Source organism: Meriones unguiculatus, chromosome 4 (genome assembly GCF_030254825.1).
Source record: "Meriones unguiculatus strain TT.TT164.6M chromosome 4, Bangor_MerUng_6.1, whole genome shotgun sequence".
Lineage (NCBI taxonomy): Eukaryota > Metazoa > Chordata > Mammalia > Rodentia > Muridae > Meriones > Meriones unguiculatus.
Genome location: NC_083352.1, coordinates 84,264,713 through 84,279,848, shown reverse-complemented (window position 1 = coordinate 84,279,848; position 15,136 = coordinate 84,264,713). Strand labels below are relative to the sequence as shown.

Sequence of the window (15,136 nt, the reverse complement as noted above, 5' to 3'; positions counted from 1 at the left end):
GCCGAAACATGCCTTGGCTAATAAAGTAACAAGAGTCCTAGGCCAAGTCTGAGACTAAGACTCTGGAGGTTCAGTCAGCCTCCACTCCACATGCTTCTGGTCCCTGAGCTACACTGTAGGGAATGCAGCAGCCATGCTGGAAAGGTCCACCCATTGACACACACACAGTACACATAACTAAAAACAAAACACTTTTAAAATGATGTCAACAGAAAAATACAAGAAGCCATGAATTTGAGGGGAGTCATGGAGTGGGGGGTAGCTGCTGACATTCCCTCACAGAGGAGTCATTGAACCCTCCTCTGAGACTCCAGCTGCTCTGCTCTGCACCTCCCGGGTAGCTGTGTGCAATTCTGGCCTAGGGGCACGTGGCTGTGTGGTCTCAGGAGAGTGTACAGACAGTAGAAGACCATCTTTGCTACGGAAACTTACCGTCCGTGCTGGGGTAAGACTTTGCAGTGTGGCTGCTTTGGTTCACCCACCCTCCCATCAGTAATCCCTCACTCATGATCTGTAAGCAAGCCCAAATCTCATTGGTTCCCCCAAGTTGGCCCTTGATGGAATCATTCTTTGGTTTGGCATCAGTGCATTATACAAGGAAGGGGGTAGGCATTTAAGTTCCTCCAGGGAAAGAGTTCCAAAAACAGTTCAGCCTTGGCACTCAGGCTGCTTCTGCTTTTCTAAACGTGTCTAGTTTCCTAGGGAGCGAAACTAGAGTGGCAGGGCTGCTACTCATCCCCTATACCAAGTCACAGTATGGTCCTGGCTGTGCTCTCTGTCCTCTGACTCCCCTTCGGTGTGAACAGTTGTCTTGAATCTTGTTTATACCAGAGTAGTAGTAGCAACTAAGATTCTAGACAACCTGAAAGGAATCAGAAGACATGAAAAAAAAAAAAAAAAAAAAAAAAAAAAAGAACCCAGAGACCACAGTCTACGCTCTGATGTGTTAACCATGCTCTCAGGATGACATTGGGTTTATTTTAATAGAGGATGTGAGACTGTCTGCTTAGAAAGATGAGTTTTTTTAAGCTCTCTTTTTTTTTATTTGACCCTCTTGGGAGAAATCTGTGCTTCTTGGGTACTTTTTCTCCCATGCTTTAAATCCCACAAGATGCTGGGTGTTGGTGGTGCAAACTTTTAATCCCAGCACTCGGGAAGCAGAAGCAGGTGGATCTCTGTGAGTTTGAGGCCAGCCCGGTCTACAAATTGAGTTTCAGGACAGGTGCACAGAGAAACCCTGTCTCGAAAAACAAAACAAGACAAAAAGCCCCAAACAAATAAACTCACAAGATGTCTGTGAACAGCAACCGTTTGTCATTAGAAAGGGAAAAGGACAGGAGGGGGGATAAGGGGGTAAAGGAAAGAAAGAAAAGTAGCTTCCATTTCTGTGTATCACAAGGTGTTCAAGATGCCACCAGGTATGCAGTCATGCCTACCCACTCTCTGCTAGTCATCACTTTTTATCACCAGGTAGGTGAGACTGGCATTAAACTCACAGAGATCCCCCAGCCCCTGCCTCCCAGTGCCAAGATTAAAGGGGCTCTTTAATCCAACCACATACAGCCTCATTTTTGTTTTAAGATGTGTGGTGTGTGTGTGTGTGTGTGTGTGTGTGTGTGTGTGGAGGTGCCCTTGGAAGCCAGAAGTGGGTGTTGCCTCTCTTAGAGCTGAAGTCACAGGCAGCCATGGGCAGCCAGATGTTCATGGGTGCTGGAATCTGAACTCAGGTCTTCTGGAAGAGTAGCAAGTACTCTCATTGCTGACCCATATTTCCAGTCCCCTGATTATCACCTTATAATTTCTTTTTCTTTTATTTGTGTGGGGGGGCAGGATTTGGTTTTTCAAGACATGGTTTTTCTGTGTAGCCTTGGCTGTCCTAGACTCCCTTTGTAGACCAGGTTGGCCACATAGTCACAGAGATCAGCCTGCCTCTGCCTCCCCAAGTACTGGGATCACAGGAACGAACCACCGCACTCAGCTAGCCTTGTAATTTCTTAAGCATAATCCTAGTCTTGACTGGTATGGTGGCATACACCAGTAAACCTAGCACTTGGAGGTGGAGGCAGAAAAGTCAAGGTCATTCTAACCTTCAAAGAAGATTTGAGGCCATGCTAGGCCATATGAGATGTTATCTCGCAAATTTTTTAATCTTATTTTTATATTAGAATAAAAACCAGGTAAATTGCAACTAAAATGCATGGGTGTTTTAGTTAGACTGTTAGGAAGGGTTAATGGGGACAAAGACAATGAGGAATACTTGAAGCACAGATATAAAAATAACTCAGCCCAGGGCTAGCAAGAAGACTCAGTGGATAAAGGGGTTTGCCACCAAGCCTGACCACCTGGGTTGGACCCCAGGACCCATGTGGTGGAGGGAGAAAACTAATTCCCACAAGCTAGTCTCACATAAACTGTGGCACTGGCATGCCTACATACCCTCCCCCCACTCTCTCTCTAAATAATTAAAAGGGTTAAAAAATGGAAAATAAAAACAAAAACAGAGCTCACAACAATAAGGGGATTTGCGGCCCAGGGGAAAAAGGGACAATTATTTAATTCTACTGGGAAAAGCCACTGAACATGGGAAAAACAAACCCACATTTTGTGGCACTAAATTCTTAGTAGAAAAAACATTACAATGAAGGGGCCAAAATATTTTTAAAAGTAAAAAGTTGGTGATTCTTTTTTAAGCCTGATGCCAGTAGAAGCCATATTACATAACTTCTTTCCAGGAGCCATGAACAGGGGTCTATTCGACCCACATAGAAAATTCCCAGGGTACATCATGGTGTTGCACGCCTTTAATCCCATCACTCAGGAGGCAGAGACAGGTGGATATCTGTGATCTCAAGGTCAGCCTTTTCTATATATCAAAAACATTAATAAAAACAAACCTTCCAACCCATATCAGTAATGCATACACAGCAGATACAGAGAGGATGAAAGAAAACAGGAGCCTTTCATGAAACATTAAGTCAAATGCAACAGGAAATTTAAAATTCAAAAAGAGAGCACTTTTTAAATTTCTCCTGGAAAATGCTAGGTGTTGGTGACTTTTTGGCAGCTGGTGTGTTGAGTGGACAGTCGGGAGGATGGATCCCTCCTGGGGAGAATTTGAGATCAGCAGTTTATGAGTTGTGAACTGCAGACCTGCTTTAGAGACTTGGCTCTAAGCTGTTTGTTACAGTGTTGCTAAAAGCAGCCTCAAGGCTTGGAAACAGCAATGGGTACAAGTAGGCACTGATACAATGAATTCTAGCAGTGTGGCTGGCTCTGTAGTCAAATTATCTTGTAAAGGTGAGATTGGGAGGTGTAAGCATTCATTATACGTGTTTTTATGCTTTTATCACTATATAACTTGTTGAGGAATCAATCTCAGCTGCTCATAGACAGTGGGATTTATCAACACACAGCTCTGTGTACGTGTATGGAAGTTTGGGCACTGCCAAGATAGACTCAGGATCTAAAGTTAGAGTTTCAGTCCACCCTGTCTAATTTTTCTTCTAACTTTGAGGAGGTTAGTCTTACGTTTGGTATGTTTATATGTCTGTGTGGGGTTGTGGGCACATGAATGCAGTTGCCTGTGGCAGCCATAGAAGTCAGATCTCTCGGAACTGGAGTTACTAGTTACTAGCCACAACATGGGTTCCGAGAACAGAACTCAGATCTTCTGCAAAAGTAGTAAGTGCTCTTACCTACTGAGCTATCTCTCTAACCCCTTTTAGTCCAACTTTTATACTAATTCTGGTCTGATAAACACCCCTACCCCAGCTTTCAGCTTATTGTTCCCACCAGGGCATTGTGTTTCTATTTAAGGCGAAGAAACTGCATAGGTACGATTTCTCTCCTTGGGAATTCCTGGAAAAGAACACATCTGAACCACCAGGACAAGGTATGTGACTATCAGGACCTGCTGTATAATTTTTCTGCCAAAATTATTACTTTAAAATTTTTAATTTTATTATTATTGGAGTGTGTGTGTGTGTGTGTGTGTATAAGTTTGTACATGTAAATGCAGGTGCCTGCAGAGGCCAAAGGTGTCAGATCCCCTGAAGGTGGAGTTAGATGTCTTTGTGAGCCACTCAGTGTGGGTGCTGAAATTGAACTCAGGTCCTCTGGAAGAGCAGCATATAGTCTTAACACTGAGCTAGCTCCTCAGACCTAACAATGGTTTTATTATATTTAATTATGTGTCTGTGTGTGGGTATGTACATAAGTGCAGGTACCACCAGAGGGCAGTGGCATCACATCCCCCTAGGCTAGATTTACGTGAGGTTGTAAGCCACCAAACATGAGTGCTTGGAACTAAACTTGGATCCTCTGCAAGAATGGCAAGCACTCTGAACTGCTGAGCCATCTCTCCAGCCCTTATTGAAAATTTTTAGATTACATTTACTTATTTATTTTAGTGCAGGTTGTGGTGCTGGGAAGTGTGGAGGGCTACATGTATCAGGACATAGATAAGGAGGTCAGAGGACAACACATAGAAGTCAGTCCTCTCCATCACCTGTGTCCTGAGGATTGATTTCAGGTTGTCAAGGTTGGTGGCATGTGCTTTTACACACTGAGACATCCTATCAGCCCACCTACCATGGTTACTAAATGTAAACAGAATATATTAGGCCCCCAAACACCTACAGGTCCTCCTTTATTTTGTAGCAAGAACAAATACAAACCAAAGCAGAACAAAGATCATCTACAAAGATATGCTATCCTTGGGGCTTGGGATCTGACTCAGCGGGTGGCATGCTTCCCTAGTATGCTCAGAGTCCTGGGCTCCATCCACAGCAGCACAGGAAATCATACACAAGGATATATACCCGTAATCCCAGTGCGTTGAAGGTAGAGGTAGGAGAATCACAAGTTCAAGGCCAGTCTTGGATGCATAAGTGTCCTTGTTTGCTGTACTGGCTAGTTTTATGTCAACTTGACACAAGCTACAATCACTGGAGAGGAGGAAGCCTCAGTTGAGAAAATGATTCAGTACAGTGGCAGGCATGAAGGGACTCTGTCCAGCTCGAGTGTAGCAAGCATGGTTCTGGCAGGCCTTGCCCTTCTCCCTGAGTCCTTCCGCCTTGGTTACATTCCTAAAGCTAGCCAGTAAGGTCTGTTCCCTTAACTGGCCACTTTCTCCCCCTGAGGCTGACTACCAAGGTCCAGTTATCAAAGTGTTGAAGTCTAGCAATCAAAAGCTCCCTTTGGCCCACTGAATTAACGTGCCCAATTAAAATTAAACACCTCATCCTAACATGGGGTTTCCCATTTTACCTTTATAAACCACCATTTTCTTATGTGCCATATCTGTCTCCTCTCTATCTAGAGGCAGTCCTTTGTCCTATGAGACAAATATCCCTTTCCCTCTCATTTGTCCCCCTCTCCTTCATCCTCTATCTCCTGTCTTTGTCTCTTATTCCCTACCCTCTGTCCCTCTGGGGTAAGCAAATAAATTGCCTTTTTGCTGAGAAATTGGTTTTGGGGATCCTGAGCTGATATTTTTTTCTTCAAGGTCTATGGAGCATTTTCTTAATTAGTGATTGATGGGGGAGGGGGCCAGCCTGTTGTGCATGGTACCTGGGCAGGTGGGCCGGGGGTTTTATAAGAAATCTGGCTAAGCAAGCCATGATGAGATAGTAAACAGCACCCTCCATGGCCTCTGCATCAGCTCCTGCATCCAGTTCCTGCCATGTTTGAGTTTTTGTCCTGGCTTCTTCCAATAATGGACTACAATCTAGAAGTGTAAGCGAAATAAACCCTTTCCTCCCCAACTTGATTTTGGTCATGGTATTTGATCCCAGCAATAGACCTAGGAACTAAGACACTGACCAAGGTAGGGCAGTAGTGGTGCATGTCTTTAATCCCAGCACTCTGGAGGCATAGGCAGGAGTATCTCTGTGAGTTCAAGGCCAGCCTCGTCTACAGAGAGAGTTCCAAACAGCCAAGGCTACATAGAGAGACCCTGTCTGGAAAAACAAAACAAAACAAATAATAATAATATCTGACCAAAACAAACTTGAGAGGAAAGAATTTATTTGGCTTATACTTCCATGTCACAGTCTGTCCTGTAGGGAAGTCAAGGCAGGAACCTGGAAGCAGGAACTAAACACTGTTCTACATGGCTTGCTCAGCCTTTCTTATATAACCCAGGACCACCTGTATAGGGGTAACGCTGGCCACAGTGAGCTGGACCCTCCCACACAATCATTAATCAAGAAAGTGCCCTACAGACTTGACTACTGGCCAGTCTAATGGACACATTTTCTCAGGTGGGGTCTCTAAAGTTGACAAAACAGTAGCCAGCACAGTGAGCTTGAAGCCAGCCTGAATTACATGAATCCCTGTCTACAAAATACATGTTTTTATAGAGAAGCTAGTGGAGGATAGTTTGTGCACTGTGTATTCAGATGCTGATTTCCGTGCCCAGAGATCGGTTTACGGTCCAGACATGGGCACTGCCATGTGTATGAAGAATCTCCGTTTTCAAGGTTGTGTAGAAATTCTCTCCAATTATATCTGATTGGTTAATAAAGAAGCTTATGAGCCAATGACTGGGCAGAGGAGAGAGCAGCGTTCCCAGTCTGGGGGGCAGGGAGGGGGAGAGAGGGAGAGAAAGAGAGGAGAGAAGGGGAGAGGAGGAAAGGGAAGGGAAGGAGAGGGGAGGGGAGGGGAGGGGAGAGAAAAAAGAGGAAGAGGTCACAAATGAGTACTTCACCATGAGAACAGAGGTACAGCAGACTGAGATGGCAAGTAAAAGGGCACATGGCTGGGAGGTGGCCAGACTAGCATAATTGGGTTAGAATAGATGAATATCTGCCCAGTTATAGAGCTTAAAGCTTGTTGAATGAATCAAATAGGTCTCTGTGTCACTACCTGGAAGCTAGGGTGAGTTATAGAAAGGTTCCCACTATTACCATATTTGAACAAGAAGCCAAAGAAACGGAGGATATAAGTTCATCAGAAGTGTTCATGGAAGGCCCCAGGCCTTCCTGATTCTCAGATTCTTGGGTAGAGGACACAAAGAGCAGAACCTACAGCTGAGGGCTGTCAGGGGACAGACTGACACAGATTGGAGGCTGAAACAATGTCCACACAGTCATCACCCTGTGAACATGTGATTTCTGGGAAAGTGTTCTAAGATCTGGAAAACTTGAATACACCAAGAGAGTTCTGGTCAGTCACTGTGATGTGGTCACTGTGCTAATAATACTTAAAACAAGCAACATGAAAGATGGAGGTACCCATGATGGCCAGGAAAGTGGCATGGCAAATGGGAGAGGTATGGTAGGGGGTTGGGGGGAGGGGGAAGCCATGGCAGCAAGGGGGAGGCATGGAGGTGGAGGCCTGCTGATAACTGGACAGATCAGGAAGCAAAGACTGACAGGAAATAGGATCAGGTTATCAAACTCAAGGCCCACCTACTCCCCCCCCCCGCCTCCCCCCCCCCCCCCCGCACTTCCAGCAGCTCACTTCCTCCACTGACTCACCACTTCCTAAATGTTACATAGTCAGTAAAACAGCAACAGTGCCATCGGCTGAGAATCAAGCATCCTAGAACACCGGCCTTTGCAAGACCTTTCTCATCCAAAACAGAACAGTGGTTTTCTCAGGGGAATGGGATTTTATGTGAATTTGACTCATGAAAGAAGAGTGTGTGCAAGGTGGTGGTGGCACATGCCTGTAATCCCAGTACTTGGGAGGCAGAGGCAGGCAGATCTGAGTTTGAGGCCAGCCTGGTCTACAGAGTGAGTTCCAGGACAGCCAAGAATACACAGAGAAATCCTGTCTCAGAAAAACAAACAAACAAACAAAAAAAAAAAGGAAGAAAAAGAAAACAAAAGAAAGAGTGTAAATATCATCAAAAATACCCCCCCCAAACACACTCTTTTGCCTCTCCCCCCTTATCTTTTCTTTGTGTCCTTCTCCTTTTCCTTTTCGGTCACCCACAACTGCATACCTGTGCATGCATGCACACAGCAAACCACAGTCTGCAGCATCACGGAGAAGAATAGTGACACGAAGATTCAATATTCCGATAGCAACAGAGAAGTGGCTGCCTGGCCTATGATGAGCCCTTAAGAAAAAGAAAAAAAAGATCAAGTGATGATTTTGACAACAGAGTCATCTCTGGAGGCAGCAGGCCCTCAGAGCTCTTCTTACAACATTCTATCATCTTCTCAGAGTTGGTGATAAAGTTTTTTGTTCTCCCTGGTGCTAGGAATGATCTGAGCAAAGTCCATGATCAAAGGAAGAAAAAAACCCAAATTTTCTTTGTGTGTATTTTAAGAGCCTTGTGTTAGAAGCAGCCGGAGTAGTATCAGCAGCCCCTCTCCCACAACCATCTCTGCATTTCCCACCATAACATCTTTGCCCCTGTGCCCTTTTCTATTACCTGCTTGAGACAATCATAAAAGACTCCACGGAGACCGAGCTAGTTAGCTATGATACCGCATCTAGCTTACTTTCCTCACTTTACAAATGAATACACTGAAGCAGTGGAGCCGTCAAAGGTATGGGTGTCAGCCTTTCCCACCTGATGGCACAGTCATTTTCCAGAAATATCCAATGTGAGCTTGAGCCTAGCCAGCCCTCTTGTAGGCCTGCCTCCTATCAAAAACCAAGACACAATACAGGCAGGCGTGGCACACACCTTTAATCCCACATTCAGGAAGGCAGAGGCAGGCTGATCTCTGTGAGTTAGAGGCCAGCCTGGCCTACAGAGTGAGTCCAGGACAGCCAGGGCTACACAGAGAAACCCTGTCTCAGAAACAAACAAACAAAATAAAAAAGAAACAACAAACAAACAAACAAACGAAAAACAAGATACAAGGCTGGAGAGATGGCTTAGTGGTTAAGGGCAACCAGCTGCTTTTGCAGAGGGCCAGAGCTGGATCCTCAGCACCCACATAGCACCTCATAATCATCTGTAATTCCAGCTCCAGGAGATCTGACATCTTCTAGCTTCCATGGACACTGCATACAGACCGTGCACAGACATACATGCAAGTAGAACAATCATAATCCTAAACTAAAAATATACAAAATCATATATGGACACAGAAGCACATAGTCAATTCAACAGAGTTAATAAGCGAATGTTCCCTGAATGTCTAGGAGGTTCATGCTGCTGCCCCAGCACACGGAGGCTGTGAGAACAGTGGCAGCCCCTCACTCTTGATGCATTTGAGATGAGGACTGATTCCTCCGTGCCACAGATAGAAAGCAGAAGAGGACCAGGGAGGGGAAGAGGGACAAAACACAGGAGAGTGGGAAAGATGGGGAGATAGCTTATATGAGATGAATTCATCTCCTTGAAACTGGGGCTTTGTGAAGTTTGTGTGGTGTTGTGGTTTGAATGGAAATGTCCCCCATGGACTCAGGCATTTGAACATTTGGTCCTCAGTATGGTGGCACACTGTTTGGGGGATGTTACAGAACCTTTAGGGTGTGGAGCCTTGATGGAGGACGAATGTTGCAGGATATTTGATCATACTGTATTGAACCCCAGTATTGTGTTGTTTAGTGGAAAAACCTGTTTTGAGTTGTGGTGTAGCTCAACCCTAACACACACCTTTAATCTAAAGGTTTTAATCTCCTTGAATATTATAAACAGGATTAAATAAAGTCAACCATAGGTTTAAAGGTGGAGCAAGTGACCAATTGAACATAAAAAAAAAAACAAAACAACAACAACAACAACAAAAAAAAAAAACAAAAAAACACCATAGAGAGTAAGAGAAGTCAGGAGCATTGATAGAGAGACACACAGGAAGTAGAAGGGAGGGACATTCAGTTTGAGGTTTTTTTGTTTGTTGTTTGTTTTGTTTTGTTTTTGAGATGTTGTGGGGAAGGACATTTCTTTTTGGGATGTCAGCTGGGTGCTTTCTCTGCCTCTCTGAGCTAGCAGGCATTCATCCCAGCATCTGGCTCCTGAGTTCTTATTGGTAAAACCGAATGATTAAGGTTTTCTTAAAAACAATAAACGAGTGTCACAGGGGACAAGCTTTGAGGATTGATAGTCTCCCCCACATCTAGTTTCCTCTCTCTCTGCCCTGTATTTGTGGTTACAGATGTGAGCTCTCAGATTCCTGCTCCTGTTACCATGAGCACCACTTGCTGCTATGCCTCTCAGCCATGATGAACCTTTATCTTTCTGGAACCATAAGCTATAAATTATTTTTTCCATAATTCATGTTTGGTCAGTGTTTTATCACAGTGTCATAAAGTAAGTAGTACATATGGCGACCCCTTCCTCCCTGCAAAACGACAAAACAAAACCAATATAACCATGTCCTAACACACAGAAACTAAATATACAGCAAAACATTAGAGTTTTGGTAATTTATATAGACACAACAGAGATTTCACAGTCCTAGAGGCAGGCAAATCTGAGAGGAAGGGACCAGCAGATCTGGCGTTTGATGAGGGCTGTTGTCTACTTGTGTCTTTTTGTCCCCCCTCAAGACCTTCTCCTACCCACCAGCACAGTCTCTGACTCACTTGTTCAGAGAGACCTTCCCCTATCCATGTCTCACCGTGTGTGGTGACACAGCATTTTGACCACCACAGTGAGTGCTGTTACTTAGAAAGGAGTTTTTATTTGTTGTAGCATCCTAACAAGGAGCTTCTCCCCAGGGCCTTCAGAGACACCTGTGAAGATGTGTGCATTTTTATGTCTGTGTATTCCTGGCTGGCTTAGCACTCACTTTGTAGACTAGACTGGCCTGAAACTCACAGAGATCTGCCTGCCTCTCCCTCCCAAGTGCTAGAATGTAAGGCATGTACCATTATACCAGCTTCAACCTTCTTTTCAAAATCATACCTTTAAGCCGGGTGATGGTGGCACACACCTTTAGTCCCAGCACTCAGGAGGCAGAGGCAGCAGATCTCTGTGAATTTGAGGCCAGCCTGATCTACAAAGTGAGTCCAGGACAGTCAAGGCTACACAGAGAAACCCTGTCTTGAAAAACCAAAATAAAGAAAAAGAAAGAAAGACCAAAATTAAACCAAAATAAAACAACCAACCAAACTACATCTTCAATCCCAGCACTGTTGAGGTAGAGGCAGGCAGATCTCGAGTTTGAGGCCAGCCTGATCCATGTACTGAGTTCTAGGACAGAAGCTCTACATAGTGAGGCCCTACCTCAAAAACAAAACCAAAAAACAGGAGTCTCCAGAAGTTACCTAAGCTGGCCTTGAACTTCCTATCCTCCTGCTTTAGTGCCTTGATCAGCGGGTGGGTTTACACCAACTGAGGTCATTATACATTTTCGTCTGTTGGTCAATAGATTTAGATTACAATGGCAGAGGTGACTTCAAATGTCCCCTTTCCTTTTTCTCTGATAAACAAGCTTTGCTAAGGGTCACAGTGTGTCTCACACAGGCATTTCCCAGCTTCTTTGTAACCTCAAAGCACCCATGTAGTCATTAAGAAAACACCATCTAGGGGCCAGTGAAGTTTCAGGAATATGCCTTTAAAATTAAATGTGCTATTTTGAGGGCATCATCCTCCCCCTTCTTCCGTCCTTCTTGTTGCCCAGAATGTGAGTGTGATGGGTTGGTCTACAGCACTCAAAAGACACCTTAGAGATCTCTAGATTCAAAGATAAATTCTGAAAGGCTGGAGTAAAAGGAATCTTTTCCTGCAGAGGACCTGGGCTTGAATCCCAGAACCCACACCAGAGAGCTCGCAACTACTTGTAACACCAGCTCTATAGGATCTGAAAACCTCTTCTGCTCTCCACTAGCAAAACACACACACACACACACACACACACACGCACACCAATAAATTTTTTTTAAAAGGAATATTAGAAAAGATGGAAAAAGCAAGTCCCAGCAGCCTTTACTATGGAGAGAGGGGAGAATCAGGTAATTCTGTGATAAATAAATACAAAAGCCTTCCCTTGCTTTCTCCCTGTGGATAGGGAGGACAGTTGGTCCTGTTGTCTTCCTGCAGGGCAGGCTCCTGCCATTGACAGTCAGAGGCCAGTGTGCTGCGGAGCTGGACTGGGAAAACAAGGGGCCTGTACACCTACTCTTTGAAGCTGTTAGGGAGATTTTAGGGGTGGGAAGAAATTAACTTCAGGGGCTATATGTTTAAAATATTGGTTCTCTAATCTATAATCTATAATTTTGCTCAGCTTTAAATACTGCAGGTGTTTTCGTAAAAACACGACCAATTCACCCAGATGCCAAGTTGTCAGAAGGCTTTGTCTCTTCCCACCCTTCCTAGTTCTTTCTCAGGTATGCTTAGTGCAAGAGGCTCTTAGCCTGGGGTTCCTCACAAGCCTGACATCCTAGCTTCCCACCATAGTCCTCAAAAGTTGTCTTTCTGGGGCTGCAGATGTGTCCCAGTGCTTGGAATAAGAGGCTAGTAAAGGAAACAGTCCTGGACTGCTGGAAGGTCTCTTTTTCCTTCCGTGAAAAACCTTGTGGCTGGTCTTCAACTTCCATTAATCTTCCTGCCTCAGTCTCTATTGCTGGAATTGCAAACCTGCACCCCTGAACCTGACTCCATTACAGCTGTCTCTATTATGGTTTTGTCCCTTTCCTCGGAAGTTCAGGGAACTTGGTTCAGGGATGCCAGGGTCTAAAAAAAACCATGAACTGCATGCCCTATGCTATGCCCTAAGGCTTCAGAGTTCAGGGCATCGTAGGGTCCAGGGTCGCCTCAAATATAAGCTTGGGCAGAGTGCGACTCAAATTCCTTTTCTGCGTGTGGGCTTATACCCCACACCTCACTTTGTCCTAGTCTCTGGGGCAGCAGTCTCAGTTTCATAGCTACTATGTTGCATGTAGGAAGCCCACTCTTGGTCATCATGTGAAGAGTCCCAGGGCCACCTGTGTTCTGGGTCCCCAGAACAGTGAACACACCCCCACCCTCATCCCCTTCCTGAGCTCGTGGCTGCCTGACACATGGGCTCGTGACCCCTCCCGCCCACTAATCTCCTAAGGTCCCCTCCAGTCCCCAGCCCTCCTTCTCTCCTTTCCCTCCCTTTCCCCTCCCTCCTTTCCTCCCCCTCCCTCCCCTCCCTCCCTTTTCTATCTGTCCCCTCCCCTCTCCTCCTCTCCCCTTCCCTTTCCTTCCTTCCCCATCTTCCTCCTCTTCCCTTCCCTCTGCCCCTCCCTGCTCCTGAACCTGTAGGCTCCGCCAGGGAGCGGCAGGCGGGACCGAATCCACCCCTACCCCGCCGCCCGGGGCCTGTGGCCCAGTCCTTGGCGGTAGCGACATGCGGCTCCTGTTCCTGGCGGTGCTACGGCCTCACACCGGCAACGCGGTCACGGCTGGGCGCGTGCGGTATGTTGCGGGGGCGCTGAGCATCCCTCTGCCGGGTCCTAAGCATCCCTCTCCTGGGGATGCCGGGTTGGGCCGGGCGCTGGAGCCGCGCGAGCACAAACGGCCGGGCCGTAGGCGCAGGTGTTGCGCGAGGGGCTGCAGCTTAGATCCCAGCTGCCTGCTACCCTCTCTGGCTATTGTGAGTGCCCTAGGATGCGGCAAAGGGGCAGTCCTGGCCAGCGCTGGAGGCGACTACAGCTTCAGCAAAGGCCTCGCTGCAGAGGTGGGCTTTGGGCAGGGTGGCCTGTGTTGCGAAAGGGGAACCCACGTGGCTGCAAAGAGGCAGAGAGTCCGGGTGCGTTGGATGGTTCAGCACGTGCGGGGATCCGGGGTCCGCGTTCTGTGGCTGCTGTCCCCGCCCGGCCCGCACCTTCCATCCGGTTATTTTCTGAACGCTCAGCTTATTTTATTTAATTAGGCCTTTTTGCTTTGTGTGTTTACCTGGGACGGAAGCCTGGAGCAAAGACAAGGCAGGGAAGGCGGGTCCATTCACCTCTGGCCATCTGGTTGCCTGGATCGAGCAGGGCTGGTCTCTACCAACCGGGGCAGGAGGCAGACGCTTATGTCTCCTGTGCTTGCTTGTCCTCCGCGCCTATCTCTCCCCCTCCACTTGCTTCATGTAATTTCCCAATGGCTTCCCCCTCCGTGGGTCTGTTTCTTCATCACGGGAAAGAGCCGTTGAAGCTACTCTAGCCTTCACAGGCTGCTTTCAGCTAGAAAAACCTTGTAGTTCCTCTCAAGATCACAGTGAACAACCAGTGGAGGGTAGATGCTTTCCTCAAGTTTCCTGGAGAAGAGATGGGGTTTTGATCTTGTGAGGTTCCCCTCTCTTACCGTCACTTTTGGGCTCTCTGTGGGCAGAGGTCTTTGCCACGGAAGCGAGTCAAGGAGAGTAAACAGATAGGTAAATCATTCCAAAGTGATTGGTGCTGTTAAGCAAACAAAACCAGGCCGGGTGTGTGGCCAAGTCTGCAGAGCAGTGCATAAGCCAGGTGTGGTGGTACATACCTGTAACCCCAGCATTTGGGAGGCAAAGGCGGGAGGATCAGAAGTTCGAGGTCATCCTCTGCTACTATCACATTCTAAGTTTGACAGCTACTTGAGATCCTATCTCAAAAGCAAACCCCCACACCAAAAACAAACAAACAAACAAACAAACAATATAACCTTTGCCAGCAGGCAATAGGGTCCAGGCTGTGCTTTCCACAGAACTAGTATGTAAGCAAAGATGGGAGGGAAAGTCCCCACCCAGGTCTGGGAGGACAGGTTTGGAAGGGCTATCAATAGCACAGGTCCTGAGGCCAGTGCAAACTCAAGACACAGAAGGTTGATGAGAGTTATCCAGCTGTCCTGTGCACTTGGTGAGAGGGATTGTACTTAATATTAGTATTTGAACAGTAATAAGCACCTGTTAGCTAACGATTGACCCCGTGGGTGGGAAAAGTCCAAGATTCTCTGGAACAAATTGATCATGGATGAATGAAATAGTACACATTTATTATGTACACGGAGGCCATCACGAAGTGTAATTGCTATTAACCCAGAAGTCTGTAAGCCCCTTTCCAAGAGGGAGAGTGCTTGGGAGTTGGTGTGCCATTCCTAAGGGGATGGTAAATGATTAGGGGAGGCTTTGGCGTGTCCTGGATGAGTTTTAGATTCAGAGTAATTGGCAGTAAATGAGTCCCACATAATATCGGAAGGTACCAAAGTCAGACACAATGTGATATAACAAAGACCCGTTCATCCCTCATGATGTTATGGAACCTGGGGGTCACGATGTGAGCCCCCAATAAATGATTGTTA

The 15,136-nt window shown here is 46.3% G+C and overlaps 2 protein-coding genes across 10 annotated transcripts in view; one reads left to right on the top strand and one right to left on the bottom strand.

Moving 5' to 3' along the window:
• Slc15a4 (solute carrier family 15 member 4) overlaps positions 1-8,068 on the bottom strand; it is a 50,846-nt gene extending 42,778 nt beyond the window's left edge. For both annotated transcript variants that reach the window (XM_060382293.1, XM_060382294.1), the window contains exon 1: positions 7,952-8,068. The gene's annotated coding sequence lies outside the window, so the exon portion shown is untranslated. The remainder of the gene's footprint in view (positions 1-7,951) is intronic.
• Positions 8,069-13,033: 4,965 nt separating this feature from the next.
• Glt1d1 (glycosyltransferase 1 domain containing 1) overlaps positions 13,034-15,136 on the top strand; it is a 68,412-nt gene continuing 66,309 nt past the window's right edge. For all 8 annotated transcript variants that reach the window (XM_060382302.1, XM_060382299.1, XM_060382298.1 and 5 more), the window contains exon 1: positions 13,034-13,294. In XM_060382302.1, the coding sequence (XP_060238285.1) occupies positions 13,227-13,294 (68 nt within the window). In that variant the 5' untranslated portion in view covers positions 13,034-13,226. The remainder of the gene's footprint in view (positions 13,295-15,136) is intronic.